This window comes from Lynx rufus, unplaced genomic scaffold (genome assembly GCF_022079265.1).
Source record: "Lynx rufus isolate CCGP_SWC_20201006 ecotype Redwood Valley unplaced genomic scaffold, mLynRuf1.p SCAF_11, whole genome shotgun sequence".
In the NCBI taxonomy this organism is placed as follows: Eukaryota; Metazoa; Chordata; class Mammalia; order Carnivora; family Felidae; genus Lynx; species Lynx rufus.
Window position 1 is genome coordinate 28,567,447 of NW_025814825.1, and position 19,590 is coordinate 28,587,036.

General features: G+C 40.6%; 1 protein-coding gene across 3 annotated transcripts in view; it reads right to left on the minus strand.

Annotated features, from left to right (window-relative positions):
- Positions 1 to 5,351: 5,351 nt before the first annotated feature.
- The window catches only part of ERCC6 (ERCC excision repair 6, chromatin remodeling factor), a 78,930-nt gene continuing 64,691 nt past the window's right edge, over positions 5,352 to 19,590 (minus strand). For 2 of the 3 annotated variants that reach the window (XM_047073098.1, XM_047073099.1), the window contains exons 13-21: positions 17,117 to 17,332; positions 16,311 to 16,421; positions 15,785 to 15,904; positions 15,263 to 15,357; positions 13,433 to 13,578; positions 12,645 to 13,352; positions 10,702 to 10,906; positions 10,032 to 10,110; positions 5,352 to 8,661 (exon numbers count right to left, since the gene is read on the minus strand). In XM_047073098.1, coding sequence (XP_046929054.1) covers positions 8,242 to 8,661; positions 10,032 to 10,110; positions 10,702 to 10,906; positions 12,645 to 13,352; positions 13,433 to 13,578; positions 15,263 to 15,357; positions 15,785 to 15,904; positions 16,311 to 16,421; positions 17,117 to 17,332 — 2,100 coding nt within the window. In that variant the 3' untranslated portion in view covers positions 5,352 to 8,241. The remainder of the gene's footprint in view (positions 8,662 to 10,031; positions 10,111 to 10,701; positions 10,907 to 12,644; positions 13,353 to 13,432; positions 13,579 to 15,262; positions 15,358 to 15,784; positions 15,905 to 16,310; positions 16,422 to 17,116; positions 17,333 to 19,590) is intronic. The other variant, XM_047073100.1, reaches the window with a different exon arrangement.

Sequence of the window (19,590 nt, forward strand, 5' to 3'; positions counted from 1 at the left end):
GCGTTTCTCGAGCCTGAATTCTTCCTGGGGGTGTTTTCCTCTCCTCATACCTCACCCCTACACCCACTCTCTGAAAATTTATAACTATAGGCTCACATGGGTTAGAGTTCAAATTTACACACTACCATGTGATCCAGGAAGCTTCAAGCCAAGAAATTAACACAAAAATTGGTCTCAGGCTGATAATATCATGGGACATCAACAAATGCAAAACCACATTGGAGAGGCATGGTTTACACCCACAGATAACCATCCCTCTGAAGAGAATTCGCATCCAACGTTAGAAACCGCACAAAACAATCCACTGTGGGGAAGAGCCAACAGATACAACACAGAACAGGACAAATACCAAAAACTTCAGCCCTTGCGGTAATTGGATGCAGTCTTTAAAAACAACTGCTTAAAAGTATAACCATAAAAGAAAAATTCAAAGAGAAAGATAATGTGAAACAAACTCAGGAAGGTTTGGGGTGGGGAGCAGCTTTAGAAATAAAAATTTTAGTTTTAAAACTAAAAATGGAGTTACAAAATAAAAAACTAAAAATGCAATGGATGGCTTAAATAGAAAACTAGAAAGAAAGGGTTCCACAAGGATGGGAATAGAGAAAACTGGGAGATGTATATTCAAAGAAATAATGCCTACAGTTTTCCAGAATTATTGAAAGACACAAATCTTCAAATTCAGGAAGCACAAAATCCATATAAGATCAAAATAAATCCACACAAACTAGAATGAAATGCAGAACACCAATGACAAAGAGATGATACCCACAAAGGAACAGCTTTGAAAACTTAGATAAAATGCACGATTTTGCAGAAAAAAATGTAACTTACCATATTGACTGAAAGCAATATTGAACACCTGGAAATATTTTAAGTGCTTTCACTTAAAATTCAGTGACCTTTAGTACATTCACAATGTTGTGCAGCCACCAACTCTGTTTAGTTCCAAAACATCCTACTCACCTCCCAAAGAATACTGCGTACGTATTAAGCAGTCATTCCACATCCACTCCCCTACTCCCAGCCTCTGGTAACTTCCAATCTACATCTAGCTCTATGGATTTGTCTATTCTGGACATTTCATGTAAACAGAATCATACAATATATAGTCTTTTCTGTCTGGCTGCTGTCACTTAGCGTAATATATTTGAGGTTCACCCTCAAATGTGATAACATGTATCGGGCCTTCATTCTTTTTCATGGCAGAGTAATATTCCATGTCATGGGCATGCTATATTTTGTTTATCCATTCATCTGTCTTCCTTTACTCTTCTTTTGCATTGAATTCTTTTGTAATGTAGTATTTTAATTTCATTAATGATTTTTCACTATTTTTTTAGTTATTTTCTTAGCAGTTGCTCTAGGGTTTACCATATACCAGTTAACAGAATCTGTTAAAGATTGTTTTTCTAGTTTAATTCCAATGATGTATAGAAACATTATTCCTCTATATCTCTATTGCCTTTTCCTCTTTTTTGTATTAGTTATACAGATTTATTAATGTTACAAACCCAACAGTACACTGCTATAATTATTGTTTTGTCACCTGTCACCATTTCATTAGCCCATTACAGCTCTGCTCCCACCCACCTCCTTTGTGTTGTTATTGGCAAAGGGTTGCACCTATATTACATTTCTGCATGTTATAGGCTCAACAATACAGTACACACATACTATTTTATACAATTGCTTTTTGAATCAGTTTAGGAAAGAAAGGAGAAAAAATATGCATTTATAGTGTCTTTTATAATGACACGATTACTTTTACTGGGGCTGTTTATGTGGACTTGCATTTCTATCTGAAATCACTTGCTTTCAGTTGGAAGAACTTCCTTTAGTATTTCTTGCTAGGCAGGACTGCTAGCAACAAACTTCCTGTTTTTATTTGGAAAAGTATGTATTTCATTTTTGAATAATATTTTTGCTGGATCTAGGATTCCTGATTGATAGTTTTATTTCTTTGAGCACTTTGAGTGTTGTCCCTGCTTTTTGACCTCTATTGTTTCTTCCGAGAAATTGGTCATCTTACTGAAGTTCCCATGTAAATAATGCGTCATCTTTCACTTGCTACTTCCAAGATGTTCTGTCTTTGATTTCAGCATGTTTACTATGATGTGCCTGTAGGTCCCTTTGTGCTTACCCTGCTTGGAGTTCCTTGAGCTTCATGGATGTTTTTCAATAAACTTGGGAAGTTTTCAGCCATATTTCTTTGAATATTTTTTCTTTTTCTCTTCTCCTTCTGGTACTACCATTATGCACACATTGGTGTACCTAATGGTATATTACATTTTTCTGAGGCTTTGTACATTTTTCATCATTCTTATTCTTCTCTGCTCTTTGGATAGCATCATTTCTATCAATCTATCTGTAAGTTGGTTGACCCTTCTTCCCTTTCAAATCTGCTGAGCCCATCTAAATTTTTAAATGTTATTATACTTTCTAAATTTTTTTTTTACCATTTATTTATTTTTGAGAGACAGAGCACCAGCCGGGTAGGGGCAGAGAGAGGGAGAGACAGAATCTGAAGCAGGCTCCTGGCTCTGAGCTGTCATCACAGAGCCCAATGCAGGGCTTGAACCCACAAACTGTGAGATCATGACCTGAGCCAAAGTTGGATGCTTAACTGAGCCACCCAGGCACTCCTGTTATTGTACTTTTTAACTCCATGAACTTAATCCCTGCAACTTGGAGCTGGAGGGGATGAGAAATGCTGGTCACATACTCCTCCCAGTGAGATACTGTACCCTTTGGGAACAGACGAAGGGAGCCCTGTCTTCGTGGCTAAATCCACCTGGATTACAGCATCTGTCATCACAGTGAGGTGGGAAAAGGCAGGGAAGAAATGGGTTGTGGCTCAAGAGTCACAGACTCTTGCTGTTCTTACCAAGATTTAGTTGATTTTCTTGACTGTGTCTTCATTTGCAGTATGTCCTTAGGACTATTTCCAGAAACATTAATTGATCTGGCAGGGGAGGGGGGCTCTCTTGATATTTTGTCCAGTTATAGTTGCTTTCTGGATAGCAGGTCCATGGACTCCCTAACACTGTCAATCTGGAAGTCTAAAAGATATTTTAATGCTGGAAAACTTGACTGTACTTTATGACACTAAGAGAGATATTTAAAGGAGAAAAACTAACAGATCAGTAGATGCAGAAAAAGCATTTAATAAAATTCAGCACTGGATTTAGGACTGGAAAGAGCATTTTTTTTAACCTGATAAAGACCATGTGCTAGAAAATAACAGCAATTGCATATTTAATGGTAAAACTTTAGAAGTTTGTCTTTGATGTCAGGAATAAGACAAAGATGCCAATGGTTGTCACCTACATTATCAGGTTATCATATTGGAAGAATTTAAAGTATGTAAGAATTGGAATGAAAGAAACACAATTGTCATTATTTGCAGTTGACACGATTGTTACATACACGACAATTTATAGACTAATTAGTAAAATAGTTTAGCAGGGTTGCTACATACACACCAATATATAAAATCAACAGTATTCTTATCAACTAGAAAATGTCTTTCTAATGTTATTTACTGTAGCAACCAAAACTATAGGATAATTAGAAATAAATGTAAGATGCATATGATCTTATTGTAAGTGAAAGACCCGGTGGAATTATGTCTTCATAATAAATATGTATTAAAAATGCCCTATTTAAAATATGGAACTAGGAACTAAGGCATTTTTGGAAGATGAGGGAAATCATTCTATCATATACAATAACCAATTATAAAGCTACAATGATTAAAACAGTGGGTTATTGGCAAAGTTAGATAGGTGGACCAATTTAACAGAAGCCCAGAAATATTCCCATAGTTACATGAAAATTGGATATAATCATAGCGATAGCCTCACAAATCAGGAAAGGATGAGCTATTTTTTTTAAACATGCTAGAAAAATAACTATCCATATGGAATTTACAAGACAATTTATGAGAATGTAATAATGACATCAGGTTAGGAAAGGGATCCTCAAATAAGGAAAAATATGTAAAGACTGAATTTGACTACACTTAAATTTAAAACTTCTGTATGATAAATGGTATCATAAGGAAAGTAGATACATGAATGTTCTGATTCTCCAAATTTTTATGTAAGAAAGATCTCCAACGAAAACTAAAAATCTATATAATACCTAGGAATAAGCCTAATATGAAAAGTGGCAAGATCTTTATGAAGAAAGTTATTAAAAATTTATCCAAGAATATAAAAAACTTTAACAAAATGAGACCTATCATGATCCTAATGGGAAAATTTGTATTAATTTGAAGAAGTCTATTATCCTCAAGTCAATAAACTAATGCAATCCCAATCAAAAGAACAATACAATCTTAGTGACATTATAAACTGATTCTAAGACTCACCTGAAACAGGAAATATACAAGATGGCAATGGGGGCAGAGGCAGGGAGGACTAGGAACTTGCCTATAGAAAGCAAAACATAGTACAAAATCAAATGACAGTGAAGAGTGTGGTTGGTAGAATAGACATCTAGATCCATTCTCCTTGAAAAGACAATTTAGCATATGATAAACCTGGCATTTCAAGTCAGTGGAGAAAAGAATGAACAGAGAAAAGAACGAAGAATGAAAAAGTTCAATAATAGTTGGGGCAATTGCCTCTTCATTTTTCTTTGGGGGGAGGGACCCTGAAAGATTAATAACCAATTGTAAAACTAGACAAACATGATATGAACAAGCAACACTCAAGAGAATCTACAAATGGTCAAAAAACATGGAAATCTTTGGTTTTCAGGGAAATTCAAGCTCAAACAAGGTATTTTCAAACACAAGACTTGTTAAAAACAGAACAAACCTCCCAAGATTGATGCTACCTACTGTTGGCAAGGGTGTGGAGAATGGGGTCCTTTCATGGATGGAGTATAAACGGAAGGAAGCAGTTTCACTATATCCATTAAAATTAAAATCTATGTAATTTTTTAAAAAATTTTGAGAGAGAGTGTAGGTCAGGGAGAGGGGCAGAGGTAGAGAGTGAGAATCTTTTTTTTTTTTTTAATAATTATTTATTTTTCGGAGATAGAGCACAAGCAGGGGAGGGGCAGAGAGAAAGGAAGACACAGAATCTGAAGCAGGCTCCAGGCTCTGAGCTGTCAGCACAGAGCCCGATGCGGGGCTTGAACTCACGAACTGCGAGATCATGACCTAGGCCGAAGTCGGATGCTTAACTGACTGAGCCACCCAGGCGCCCCGAATCTTAAGCAGGCTCCATGCTCAGTGCAGAACCCAATCCGGAACTCAATCCCATGACCTTGGGATCACCCGACTGACTGAGCCACCCAGGCACCCTGAAAAAAATCTAAGTTTTAAACCAGCAGTTCCATGAAGGTAAAGCCATAATTGTAGGGATGAAAAGATATCTTGCATATAATGTCCAATGAAAAGCTAGCTGCAAAAAGGATGACATAATCTACATAGATCACATATCCAAAACAAAACTGGAGGCTGTAATAAACAGACTGTAAAAGGCAGTGGTTAAATCAGGAATTTATTTTATTCTTAAGGAACAGGTAAAAAGAAAGCAGTTCAAGGCTAGCAGGCCAGCTTTTCCAGCCTCAACACACGACCTATGTCGATCCCATGTCACTGCTTAAGGTCCCCCGACATCTCGGCAAGAAGAGTGTACACCAGTCCCTTATTTAAGGGCCCAATCTGGAAGTGCTGCTCATATCCCATTGCCCAGTCACAGGGCCACACTTAACTATAAGGGAGGCCGGGAAGTCAAGTCTGCAGCTGAGTAGTCACGTACCCAGGTAAAACTCAGGAAATCTTGTCAGTAAAGGAAAAGGGGAAAATGCACATGAGAGCAGCAGTCTCTGCCATGGGTATTTATAAATGCCTGGGACACAGCCTGGAAGAATACACACGACATACAGTACTTATCTCTGGGACAGGAGCAAGAACAGTGAGGAGACAAAGTATTGCCTGAAATTTTTTACACAGTGATAGTATATTCATGTATAAATTAAGGAAGTTTTAAAATTTCAGAAAATTTTATAGCTTGATACCAATATAACATGTTAAATACATTAAATCTATCTACATTGTACAAAGCCTTTAAAGTTGCAAAAAGTAGATTTTATCTAAATGAATAAGTTACTATTATTAAAATCATGACACTTAGAGCATCGTCCTCTAAGCCTGTCCACCTGGGAGGCATGGTGACAGTGTTCATAGATGTCACACTGAGACACAGGCAGAGCAGCGACCTGCCCGAGGTCCCAGCATGCCAGTGGTAGTGCTGAGACAAGAACTGGAGTGAGGACCACTCTGCTTTGACTGCATCGTCCCTTTTGATAGCATTTTCTACTTGACAAGAAGGGTGCAACTTCTCTTGCTCAGCAGAGTTCAGATCTCAGACAAGAAAGATAGAATGAACTAAATTCAATCAAAGAACAAGGGGGAAGTAGTTTTCTTATAGGCTGATTATTACAAAATTAAATTAAAAAAAAGAACTTCCCAGTTCTTCCCAGAACTTCCCAGGGAGTTTTAACTCCCTTCTGAGCCAAATTCTCAAGTTCAGGATTTATTGAGCTGTTTAAAAATCCCATCTATGACTTCTGGATAAAGACAGCAGACTAAAGAAAATAATAGCATCTTCTTCCTCTAACATATAAATCACTCTAAAAACAGAATAAGATGAATAAGACAGAATTTTTTTTTAAAAAGCAGAAAATCCTAGCGGGAATGACTCTCTGCCATCTCCTGTCTATGGGTAGGGATGCCTGGGCCCAGGCTATCAAACAGAACCTCAGACCAGAGAGGTAAAATGCAAATCCTCCAACCAGGGCTGTGTGGTGCCCAGCAGAGGCTCTCCCAGACCCCCAACCCAAGTCCTTTCCCTTCCCTCTGCGTCACAGGGAAGAACATACAGATATGGGCAGAGTGGCTCTCTTGCAGCAGAAGCAAGATGTAAAGAAATGGCATAGGAGGAAGGCAAGCATGATACAGAAAAAGCAGACAGGAAATATAGCAGGACAGAGAAAACAAATCCAAGAAACAAACTGCACTGTGACCGCTCTAGAAGAAATGCAAGCAATACAACGAACTTAAAACAAGATTTCAGAGCTGAGATGATAAAACAAAGGGCAGGAAACGAGAAAATCAAGGCTAAGAAAACAGAGGATCAGAACAACACCATCACAACAGCCAAGAAACAGCTACAAAGCAAACCTCTGGAGCAGGAGAGTCACAGCAAATGCAAAGCACAAAGACAGATGAAAACCGCTGGACAGAAGATAACACAACACACAAGGGGAACGACGGTGCCTAACACAAAGTAATCAGCATCCTCAGAAAGCAAACAACAAATAAAATAAAAAATGCTCCAAGTTACCGCTCGGCATGTGAACAGAGGGAGCAGGCCGCCAGGGTGGTCATTACACAGTAATCATGGTATATCGGCTGTGGTCTGGAGTGACATTTGTGTGCACGTGTATGTTGGTGGTTTCATTTGTACTTACTTCTGGTTCTGCTTAAAGTTTTGTGTATTTTTTTAAGATAACACATTTTATATTCCTAAAAGACAGTCCCCGTAGGGGGGAAGAAGATGCACTTGGCTTAAAGTAAAGCCAACATAAGCTTAGTAACACTACAACCTTTTGCAAGTATAGGTCTTATTTATTACCAAGCTATTTCATGCTTTACTAATGAAAATGCCTGCTGATTTAACAGTATCTTAAAAGGAAGACTATGAGACAGATATATTCATAAGACACCAAATCTCATTTTTTATGGGTAACAAATAAGTTTAAATGTTTAAAACCTATGCCTCCAAAATAAGTATCTGTTACCAGATATTGATGAACTAATTTATTGAACAGGTCTGAATGAATATAAGACATGTTTTTAGCACCAATAAAAGAATTCTTGAGATTTCTGGTCTACAAACATCTAAACGAGCAGTAATGTGCTCCCCGACAGCATCTTTTGGGTAGAGGAACAAATGCGATCCAAAGATTAACTATCAGGTCCCTGATTTTATAACATAATTCATAGTGCCAAAATGAAAACATCAACCCAAGTATTTTTAAAACTTTTAAGTTTTGGAGATGAATGTCTTCTTCCTTGAAATTTTAAATTATGAGGTAGATATCATTCAAAGTAAACATCAAATGCGGCCAACTTCTGTTGACAAACATGATTATTAGTTATAGGATTAATAACCAGAAATTTCCATTAGGAAAAGTCAATCAAAAGTTTAGAAAGTAATGTCAGCAGTATTCTGGCTTGAGTTTCCAAATTCCTTCACCACTAGAAGTCCTATGAAAAGTGCACAGATTTCTCAATAGTTCTCGAAAGACACAAGACTGTGAGGCTGATAACTTGCACTCGAACTCCTGCAGGATCTCCCGAGTGCTGGCCTGGCCATCAACACGGGCCTGAAAAGCAATGAAGTTTCTCATTTCCACCAGCAGATCATCGTGTTCCGTGGTGGCAGATGGCGGAGCGGATGCCTCTTGGTGCGCACTGTCACTTTCCAGTCGCTCTGGCAAAATCAGGTGGTTCCTAGCTCTCATTTTAGCCAACAGTGAAGACGAAGGGAGGGCCCCGGGTGAAGATTCTGCATCTTCCACTTTTCCACTGAAGTGCTCAGAAGTATTATCCTTTCCATCCTTTCTCGTGACGCCGTCCTGGAGAAAGAAGACCACTGCAGTGATATGCCAGCTTCTAATTCACGCTCCTACTACTTTCCCCAAAACACTGAGGAGCCATAAGCAAATACTAGAGCCCAGGGTAGTGAGGCTGACAGGAAAGAATGAGATGGCATCGAACAAAAAGGGGCAGGGGGCATGTCAAGCACTGAAACCCACCCGCCATTATATACCATTTTTTTAAAAACCCAATTCCCCCAAACTACACTCTTCACTCCATCCCTTTCTGTGTGGTGAGAGGAGGGGGATGGGCAGGGGGCGGGGGTTGCAGCCTCCCTTGGGTGGGAAAGCCGGCTCTAGGAGGTGCGGGTTGTGCAGACTTTTCCTGCCCTTCCTCGCGAGCCCACCCTGATCCAGGCACCGTGGGCTAAGAACAATCGTAGAGCTGCACTTCCTTCTCTTCACTTTTAAATCTTTTGACTCTTTCCTACTTTACACTTCATGTGAGTTTCCCTAGAGCAACAACACAAATCTAACCTTTTTCACATCCCTATTGCTAAAAGAACAGAACATGGAAAGTCAAAGAAACGTTCTCTGTTCTACATGTGTTCATATTAATCTAAAATGGGAGTCTGAGGGGTGCCTAGGTGGCTCAGTTGGTTGAGCATCAACCCAACTTCAGTTCAGGTCATGATCTCACAGTTTGTGAGTTCGAGCCCCGCATCGGGCTTGGTGGTGACAGCTCAGAGCCTTGAGCCTGCTTTGGATTCTGTGTCTCCCTCTCTCTCTGTGCCTCCCCCACTCATGCTGTACCTCTCTCTCAAAAATAAACATTAAAAAAAAATTTTTTTTTTTTAAGTTTGAAACAGGAGTCTGAACTTGGGGAGTTTTCAACTTTTACCAGTAACATAACCCTTAACTAGCAAAGACCAAAGAGAGCACTGAATGATAGAGTCTGGTCCAGTCTTTACTTAGTGAAGCACTCAGGGCATCTGGGGGCTACAGGACAGGGAGAGATGGGCACAAGGTTCTAGTGGCTAGTAAATTACAAACAACATCCCAGGTGGTTTTCTCAACCTTCACGTTAGAGGGTAGGGCTCTCCAGAACTGGTACATCACCACTGAATGGAGCAGGCTGCAGGGGCAGCAACTCCCACATCCTCTATCCCTGTGTTAACTTTCTGAGGGCAAAACAGAGATTCTGCTGTAGATTTGGGTTAAAGAGTGTCTTTTACAAAGTTGGCTGGTCCTTTCAGTTTCACATGAAGATGCTTCATTAATCAGAGCATACAACACAGATACCAGGGGCCATTATGCCAGCGATTTTCTTCACATCTGAATCAGGTTAAATTTTCACAGTTCTATCAATTAAGACTCACACACGAAAAGCAGACAGGCTATCATATTACCTGGCATTTCTCCTTTGAAGATGTTGAAGAAGGATGCTGCAGAGAGAAGTTGGAATTCCTTTTCTGACCAAATCTACTCCTAAATAAGGAAAAGAGCCACAGTAGATGAAATGTTTGCTCTTGTGGACTTAGAGATGAAAATGCCCTTTCAAAACCTAATCTTTTGCTGGAAAATTTTCTTCTTCATGGTTACTCTTTCATAACCATGAGGCTCATCCCCTTCAGTCTTTCTACGTTGCTCTCCTGGGAAGTCACAGCTGCATCTCAAGTAAGAACCACTCAGTATCTTGTTCAACAAGTGATGGCAACTACCCACAAATTCCAGGTAGAAAGATTATTCTGAACAAATGAACCGAATAGCATAGTAGTTACTGATTGCTGAACACTGGCTAATCATCTTACTTAAGTTTAGTTATTATTCTGTATCTCTTATTTTTAACAACATCTCTTGAGCAAAACATATCATGCCGCCTTCCCTGAAAACTCAGCTTTGGAAGGCAGGAGACAGTGTGAGGAAGAACGTAAGACTATAAATGTTTTTCCCCAAGTCATGCAAATCCGGTTGACCCAACCCCTCCCTGCAAGACTTTCTACCACGCCTGCCCTGGCTTTATTCCTGGCCTAGGCGGTTTGGCCAGCTCACATGCATGGGAGAGCAGCAATCTCTTACTTTATTCCTGCTGGTGCACCAGAAACCCCCCGATGGCCTGTCCAGGTGGGAACACCGGACACTGCTCCCAGACAGCGTTGACGAGAGAGCCTCAGCGCCTTCAGGGCGTCCTGGGCCACTCGGTTGGCCTCTGCCTCCACCAGCACATAATCTGGATTGGCCCCATCTATGATGGCATCGTGTTTCATGACACTGTGCACACCAACTAGCAAGAACAAAGGAAACAGTAATGTGTTATTCCGGTTTGTACACAATGTTTTCTTCTATATTGGCTAGTCTTGTTGTGGGTGGAGGAAAAACAATGAACATTTTTAGCTGCCATTTGCCAAGTTGACTATCACGACCCAGGAACTTTATAAATGCTGTTGCTAGTCACCTTCAACACCACCCTACAAGGTATGTGGGGATTACTAACGACCCTCAACATATCTGCTACCTGGAAATTTTTAAAACCATCTATTAATTCTTTACTGAAGGGAAAAATGTAAAAATATAAGCCAGAATTATAGAGTTTCTAAAAACTAATGATCATGAAAATGCCACTTATCAGCAGAATTTAATGAAGTTATCAGTGGTAAATTCATAGCCTTAAATATTTATGTATCAATAAAAATGAAAGAATAAAAATGAATTAATTTCTTTTTTTATTTTAAAAAAGCACTTTTCTCTTTTTGAGTTAGAGAGAGAGTACCCTTGGGCTTGTCCCCTACATGCACAGACAAGGTGGGGAGGGGCAGAGGGACAGGGAGAGAGAGAATCTTAAGCAGGCTCTATGCCCAGCACGGAGCCCGACTCAGGGCTTGATCTCACAATTGTGAGATCATGACCTGAGCCAAAATCAAGAGTCACGCACTTAACTGACTGAGCCACCCAGGCGCCCCAAATGAATTAACAAATTTCTAAGTCAGTCTTATAAAAATTAAGCCAAAAAAACTCACCAAAACGCAAAAACTAAATAAATAAATAAAATAAATAAAGGAAGCACGGGGAATAAAATAATAAAGATAAAAGCAAAAATTAATGAGGTAGAGAACAATAGACCTAATTAATAAATCAAAATGCTGATTTAAAAAAAAAATCACAAACAAACCACTAGCTTAACCTGACCGAAAAAAAAGTGTGGCAGAAATCTACAAAATTAGAAATGACAAGGGAGCAACTGTCTTGAAACAGAAGCAAGTTTCTAAAAAATTACAATAACATTTTCAATGCCTCTATGCAAATAAACTTGAAAACTAAACAAAAGAGATCATTTCCTAGGAAAACAGACCAGTAAATGAAAAAGAAATAGAAGGTAGGAGGCCCAGAGGGTTTCCTTCTGAAATGCCATACAGAAACCTGCCCTCCCGAATTGAGACCCACTAACGGTGATCTCTGGTCACTCGGGCCATCACACTGTGAACGCAATGACTGCAGAGGCCTGAACAAGACAACATTCCCAGGGATGACTACACTGTGCAGGACTGCCTGTCCTCCGTGGTCCTGAGCAACTGTGGAATCTGCTTTCCTGATTGTTCTCCCTCGATATTAGTGATCAGCTTTCCCACTTCCAGAGTGCCTGCCTCTGGCCACGTCCCTGCCTCTCCCCTATGACGGTTACTTTAATCTCCTGTGCTGGAAAATGACATAAATACAGCATGTCCAGAAACTTCCTATTAGTGTTCAGGTCACACAAATCTACTTAAAGCACGGCACCCCTCCTGTATGTGGTTGTAAGTCAAGTACTGTTGTTCCCCAAAGGTTCAATTTCTTTGAGGTCTTCAGAAAAGAGAGGTGATTAAGATTTTCAAAATGTCACTATATTCCAAATCTGAATTTTAGAAGAAAAACTACTTCCAGCTGAGAGCCCATTTGGCCCTGTGAGTAAAGGCTGCTACTGCTACAAAGAGCCTACCCATCTTCTGTTCCTAGCACACCTGTGGCACATTCAGCAAAAAGATTACCTGACTTTTTGAAAAGCTTTTCCAAGACATAATCGTCATTGCTCTGCTGGCTGGTCTCATTCTCATTTTCACTGTCTTGCTTCTGGTACCGCCTTTTCTTCACGAGGTGTGGAATTCGAGTTCCTTCAAACTTGGCATCTCTGCGATGCTTAGAGTTCTTAGGCTTTTGCTTCAGCCTGCGATGGTGCTCCAGGGTCTCTTCTTCTGGTGCACTATGTTTTGTTTTAGACTTGTGCTTATAAAAATTATTTTCCGTTTGCTTATTCTCCCGAAGAGGGTCTGTTGCAGCCTGGCAGCTTTCTCTTTTGTCAGAAAGACCTTGTTTTTCATGGATGCTTTCTTCACTAGACAGTCCATCCATTTTGCTGATTCCTGGAGAATCTGAACATTCCCCATGTCCACTAATCACTGATGACTCCTCTGGTCTAGACACTGCACTCACCTCTTCTCCAGGCCCATCACCACCAGTCAGATCTCTAGGCGTTCGAGGGGCATCTTTCAAAGGATCAGATGTTACTTGATCAGATGTTACTGCATTTACTTCAGCTCCTGTTGCTGTAGACTTCTCTTCAGATGATGTGGCATCATTTGCAGATGCATTAGAATCAGGGCACTTTTTGCATATTGAAACATTAGGGTCTGTTCCAAAGGCTGGCAGAAGTTTTCTTTTTAAAAGGCGTTTGGGAGTCTGAACATCTGAACCAGTTCCTATAAAGGGGAAAAGCACACTCAAGTTACACTAAATAATTCTGCCGCGATTTATTACTCTAAGTTATTTTATGTAATACCTGCAAAAATAGCACTTGTTTCAGTGCTCTGGGATGCATCGGGGCTTGTCAGAGTGAACAGCTCATAAAGATCGTTGGACTTGAAAAATCGCCTTTGCTTCGGATCTTTCAGCACTCTATTTGTCAAAAACTGCTTGAAAATTTGTCTAAAAAGATAAAAATTAAACTCGTATAAAACAATGCTTAGCCGTGCCTCAAAATCCTAATTATAAAACTATGACTGATATGATAACTGCAGCTGAACAAATGTCTAAATAATACCCAAACTTCTTGCCTTGGAAAATTACAATTCAGAACGTACATAAAACATTGGATGGTCTCCCATGTTTTATAGAATCTGAAATACAAAGAATGTCGTATTATTTATACCCAGTGAGCTTTTTCAACCTCCAAGATTCATCACATGTCAGACAACACTTTTCTACATGTAATCATGTGATTCACAGCCTCTCTGAGCTGGAAGGAGTCAGCTTCCTGGCAGGTCCCCTGCCCTGCCCTCTTCAGGACCCTTCCATGATGGCATTCAGGAAACTCTCTTAACTGAGCTTTGTACTTGAAGCCATCTCACCCACTTCTGCCTGCTGATTCACTCTATGCTGAAGCTCCACACCATCATCACCCCTGCCCAGACGTCCCCACAAAGCAGTCCTGCCTCTATCACCCAGGCTACAACATGTCTCTCTAAAAGGAAGCTCTCCCTCACGGGACTCAGCTCATCTCCAGCCCTCTCAGAATAAGGACTTGAGGGGGCGCCTGGGTAGCTCAGTTAGTTAAGTGTCCAACTTCAGTTCAGGTCATGATCTCACGGTTCATGAGTTCAAGCCCCGCGTTGGGCTCTGTGCTGACAGCTTGGAGCCTGGAGCCTGGAGCCTGCTTCAGATTCTGTGTCTCCCTCTCTCTCTGCCTATCCCCCAGTCACACTCTGTCTCTCTCTCTGTCTCTCTCTCTCAAAAATAAACATTAAAAAAATTACAAAAAAAAAAAAAAAAAAGAATAAGGACTTGAAGAACACATACCTATCTGGCAGTAACCCAGTGCAGGGTAGAAAGCAGGGAGCCTTGCTTTAAGAGCTAGGGTGCAGTTTGAGAATAAAGTCTTCAGCAGAGGAGGGGGGAGAAGGTGGCAGTATCTCCACCCCACTGTTAAAGCGACCTTTGCCCAAACCCCTACTCATTGTAGAGAGGGATGGAAAAAGAAACAGGTATCCTGGTCAACCTGTCTCTCAGGGGCATCTGAACCAGGCTACTCCACGCTGATCACACCTGCATGTTATGTGAAAATTTCAGTATGTATTTCAACTCTGTCACTTCTTAAAATTTTTGAAAAAAAGATGGTACACTATAGTAGATAGGTACGTTTCTCTTAAATAACAGTTAACATGAAGTTTACACATAAGCAGTCCTTGATGTTTAATAAGGTACAAAGACATTCAGGTTCAAAGACTTTTACTTTTTTTTTTTTTAATATTAAGTAAACTCCATCCCCAATGTGGGGCTTGAACCCATGAACCCGAGATCAAGAGTCGCATGCTCTGACAGCCAGCCAGGGACCCCAAAGACGTTTTCTAAAAACTCAAAATAAGCCATCTGAGCTTACTTTAATAAGAAAAAATACAAAACCAAAACAACAACCAAAAAAACCCCCCAAAACCCCCACATATCCTTTAAGTTACAGCAACTAGTGCTCTAAGATGAAAAGACTCTTAAAGCAATGCATGAAAAAAATTCCCAGCTCCAAGCCCTGGAGGCATACTTCTAGATCTACATCCTGCACACGCCGCAGCGGGGAGAGCAGTCTCCAGTCAAGGAGCGAGCAGCCATCTGTACTGACCGGTGGTAAATCTTTTCTTCGATGGTGCCTGCAGTCAGCAGCCTATACACCGTCACTTGCTTCTTCTGGCCGATCCTCCAGGCTCGCTCCCGGGCCTGCGGCAGAGAGATGCATGGTAACAAGCACCCTTCCCAATGACAAGCACTTACCGAAAGAAAAGAGAGACAGCCGGTTGCTTCCTTCCCCTGCCAAAGCTAAAATTTTGGCTACTGATGCTAAAATATATATAAGGCCTATTAAGGAAGATAAATAGGCAGGTGACAAAGGCAGACGGAGCCATCTCCACCTGAAAAACAATGTGTGTAACTTTGCACTCTCTCTCTGTACCCCAGGTGTAGCGATGAATGTTACAGATAAACTGCTGGAGACTCTTCCTGTCTGTGAGGCCAGACGGTATCTTCCTCCACGCTGAAGACTGGGCAACAACCAAGATGTCAGCTCCATGCAGAACCTGACAGGGGCGCCGAAGGACACTCCCAAGTGCTGGCCACTCACCTGTATGCCACTAATACACTCCCTTACCTGTGTGTCTGTACTTGGGTTCCAGTCAGGATCATAGATGATGACTCTGTTTGCCCCCGTCAGGTTGACTCCTATGCCACCCACCCGAGTGGTCAGAAGAAACACAAATATAGATGTGTCCTAGAGGTAAGATGTGCAACATTTAGCATGCTCATTTAAGACTAGTTACAGCTCTTCACCTCTGTCTTTACATACTCTACACATGGAAACCTCTTCCCAATACAAAAAATGGGTTATGTCCTGGAGACCGTGGGTCAGTCAAGATCTCATCCCACAACTCCTACTTTTAGTATCAATTATATTAGAAATATCTCAGAGTTGGCTTTTCAAGAAGGAATACACATTCTTTGTTTAGACGCACAAACATACACAAAATACAGAAATGCACAGAGTTTAAAGCAGTAAGTCTCTCCCTACCCACTGCCTATTCCCCATGTACGCATGGCTCAGGTGAGTGAAGCTATTCTCCTTCCTTCCTCTGCACGGAGTAGCACTACTTGGTTTTACTGTTATATACACTGGTTACCTCGTTGTATCTTGTAATCAGTGGTTGTCTTGAAGCTATTGCAGTGGTACCATCCATCTTGAGGTAAGAATACTTTTGGGCTCTAAGGAATACTTCAAGTATGTCCAACATCTGTTTAGGAGAGGGGGGAGGGGAAAAGAGTTTAAAAATCAAAAATACACTTGCAGTGAGTACTCTCACATTTCTCTAAACAGTCAAACCTTCCCCAACAGGCTTAAATTAAAAGGGGCTTCTTGCTCTGAGGCAGATAAATATAATACTTACTACAAGAGTATTTTTGGCATTTCTCTACTATTAATTCTTCTCAGTTTTGTAAAGAGCAGGACATCTATTTGAGTTCAGACCCAAACCTACCCACACCCTAGAATCACATGGTAAACTTTTTTTTTTTTAATTTTTTAATGTTTATTTTTGACAGAGAGAGACAGAGCATGAGTGGGGGAGGGGCAGAGAGAGAGGGGGAGACAGAATCTGAAGCAGGCTCCAGGCTCGGAGCTGTCAGCACAGAGCCCGACGTGGGGCTTGAACTCACGGATCGCGAGATCATGACCTGAGCCGAAGTCAGACACTCAATTGACTGAGCCACCCAGGCGCCCCTTTGGTAAACCTTTTTAAAAAGCTAACTTCTAGGCACCAACTCTAGAGAAAGATCCAAGCTCCCAAAGAGATCTGTAGGCTTTCCACCTTAGTATCAGGGGGTGAATTTGCTTTTAAAATCATTATTTTAAATTACATCTCATTTTTAAAATTACTGGTTGTTAAGTCTTAAAGAATTGTTGTTTCTTGTATGAGGTCTGTATACTCACTTGTCTTGACTGCGAAAATAGCAATACTCGTTGACCTTGTTTGTGCCATATTTTCAACAAGGACTCAACTACTATCATTTTCCCAGAACGTTTCCAGTATCCAAACTGATCTTCTTCTAGTTCCTCATCTGGAATACCTCTGAGATTCTTGGGGCCTCCAGAAAAGAGATCAGGGTGGTTGCAGATTTTTCTTAGGGCTACAAGTCCAGAGAAAATCTATGGTATAAAAGAATTACGTGCATTTGAATTATCCCACTTAAATAACATTCGCTTGGAAAGGGAGGGAAGGATGATATTCAGTATGTAACACAGATTAAAAAGGAATTCTTCACCAGCTTCTTAGCTTCCTCCACATCCACAGCATATTAGGAGCTGGAAAAAATCAACCTTCATTCATCTTCTATCTTGCTAAGGTAAGTAAGTTCTCTAGAAACAAAAACATCCTATTGGACTGAACATCTACTGGTCATATTTAATTTACTGATGATTTATTTTCTCTCACTAGAAAAAAAGGTATGCAGTTCACAGCATATAAAAACTGACTCATCTTTTATGTGAATAAAAAAATGTCCATCTAAATTTGGAGAAATCAGGCGGGTGACTGAAGAAATGCATTTAAATATTACTAAGTACACCTCACTGAAAGTTCTGCAGTTGAACATGAGTCAGAGGTTGAAGTTCCATTTACTTTTAACTTTTTTTTTTTTTAATGTTTATTTAGTTTTGAGAGAGAGAGAGACACAGAGTACGAACAGAGGAGGGGCAGAGAGAGAAGGAAACACAGAATCTGAAGCGGGGTCCAGGCTCTGAACTGTCAGCACAGAGCCCGACACAGGGCTCAAACCCACGAACCATGAGCTCGTGACCTGAGCCAAAGTTTAGACGCTTAACCGACTGAGCCACCCAGGCGCCCCAAGTTCCATTTACTTTTATATTAGAATATCAGAAAACGTGTCTGCCTGGAAAATATGCAAATGGGAAAGACATGAGGGTGGTTCATTCAGCAGAAGGGCATAAGAAGAGACCAGGAGTGCCTGCCCTCCAGGCTCCCAGCAGAAGGGCATCCTTCACAGCTTTCTGAGTATGACTCAAATCAAGCTCAGGAGTATAAAAGCTCAAGTAGAAAAAGATGAACCATAAATGAAGTCAACAATGGTAGTTTTAACTAGCAAACAACAGTTAAACAAAATAAACAATAAAAAAATCTGAACAAATCAGGAACATTGTCAAAATTCCTCCAAAGAGTCATCTGTAACTCCCCGTCTGCCTCTAGATCTGTGCTTCCAATACAGTGGTCACAAGCCACAGAGGGCTACTATGCACACACAGTGTGGCTAGTCCAGGGGCACTTGGGTGGCTCAGTGGGTTGAGCATTCAACTCTTGGTTTCAGCTCAGGTCAGGATCTTGCGGTTTCATGGGTTCAAGTCCCACATCGGGCTCTGTGCTGGCAGTGCAGAGCCTGCTTGGGATCCTCTCTCTCTTTCTGCCCCTTCCTGATTCGCACTATCTCTCTCAAAAATAAATTAATTAAAAAAATAATAAAGCATGGTAGTCCAAACTGAGATGTGCTGCAAATGTAAAATATCCAATTTTAAAGATGTAGTTTTAAAAAAGGTAGAATATTTCATTAATAATTTAAAATGTTTGATTATGTATTAAAATGACATTTTAGATACATACATCAGGTTAAGTAAAATTCATTATCAAAATTGATTTCACTTCCTTTTACCTTTTTTAATGTGACTAGGACAATTTAAAATCCCATATGCAGCTGGCATTGTGTATCTACGGGTTGGTGCTAATCTAGACCACCTACGGCTTCCCAATTCAGAGGCACACGAAGCTAAGTTAAGGGATGATTTTGGAGAGATGAATAAATGTGAATGATTGAAGAACCTCCCATAGATGCCAAAGACAGATGAAGTAAGAAACTGTGCGCCATGGCTGAAAGAACTGAAATGACTTCATCTGGAAGAAACAGCACGCAGACAGTACAGGACACGGGCAGCCCGTCACCCATTCTCATCTCTTTGTCAACCTCTGTGTATAAGCAGGGAAGTGTGTTTCGGAGAGTAAGGTGCTTGCCACTCAGCTGTACCTCCCATGAGGACAGACCAAAGACTAAGGAAGTTTTATGTGTCAAATAAACAAAACACAATTCACACTTTAGGACACTGAAGCACAATGAAATTGAACAGTTTATATGGAGCTTCAAACTAAATGCTGATTATAAAGCCACTATGCTTGTTGAATAAACCTTTACCCCCATCTACTGCTGAGTACTGCCAGTAACTAAAATGTTATCACTCACACAAACATTTATAATCCTAATTCTTCCTTCATGCACCTGCTAACCCCAGCAGTCCAGGGCCACTTCCCTGCTTTCTGCAAAGGACCAGACATCCCTGCAGGACTCACCACTACAGACCCTGTGTCTAGCACTACTCTTCTGGACCACGAGACGTGGGGCTCA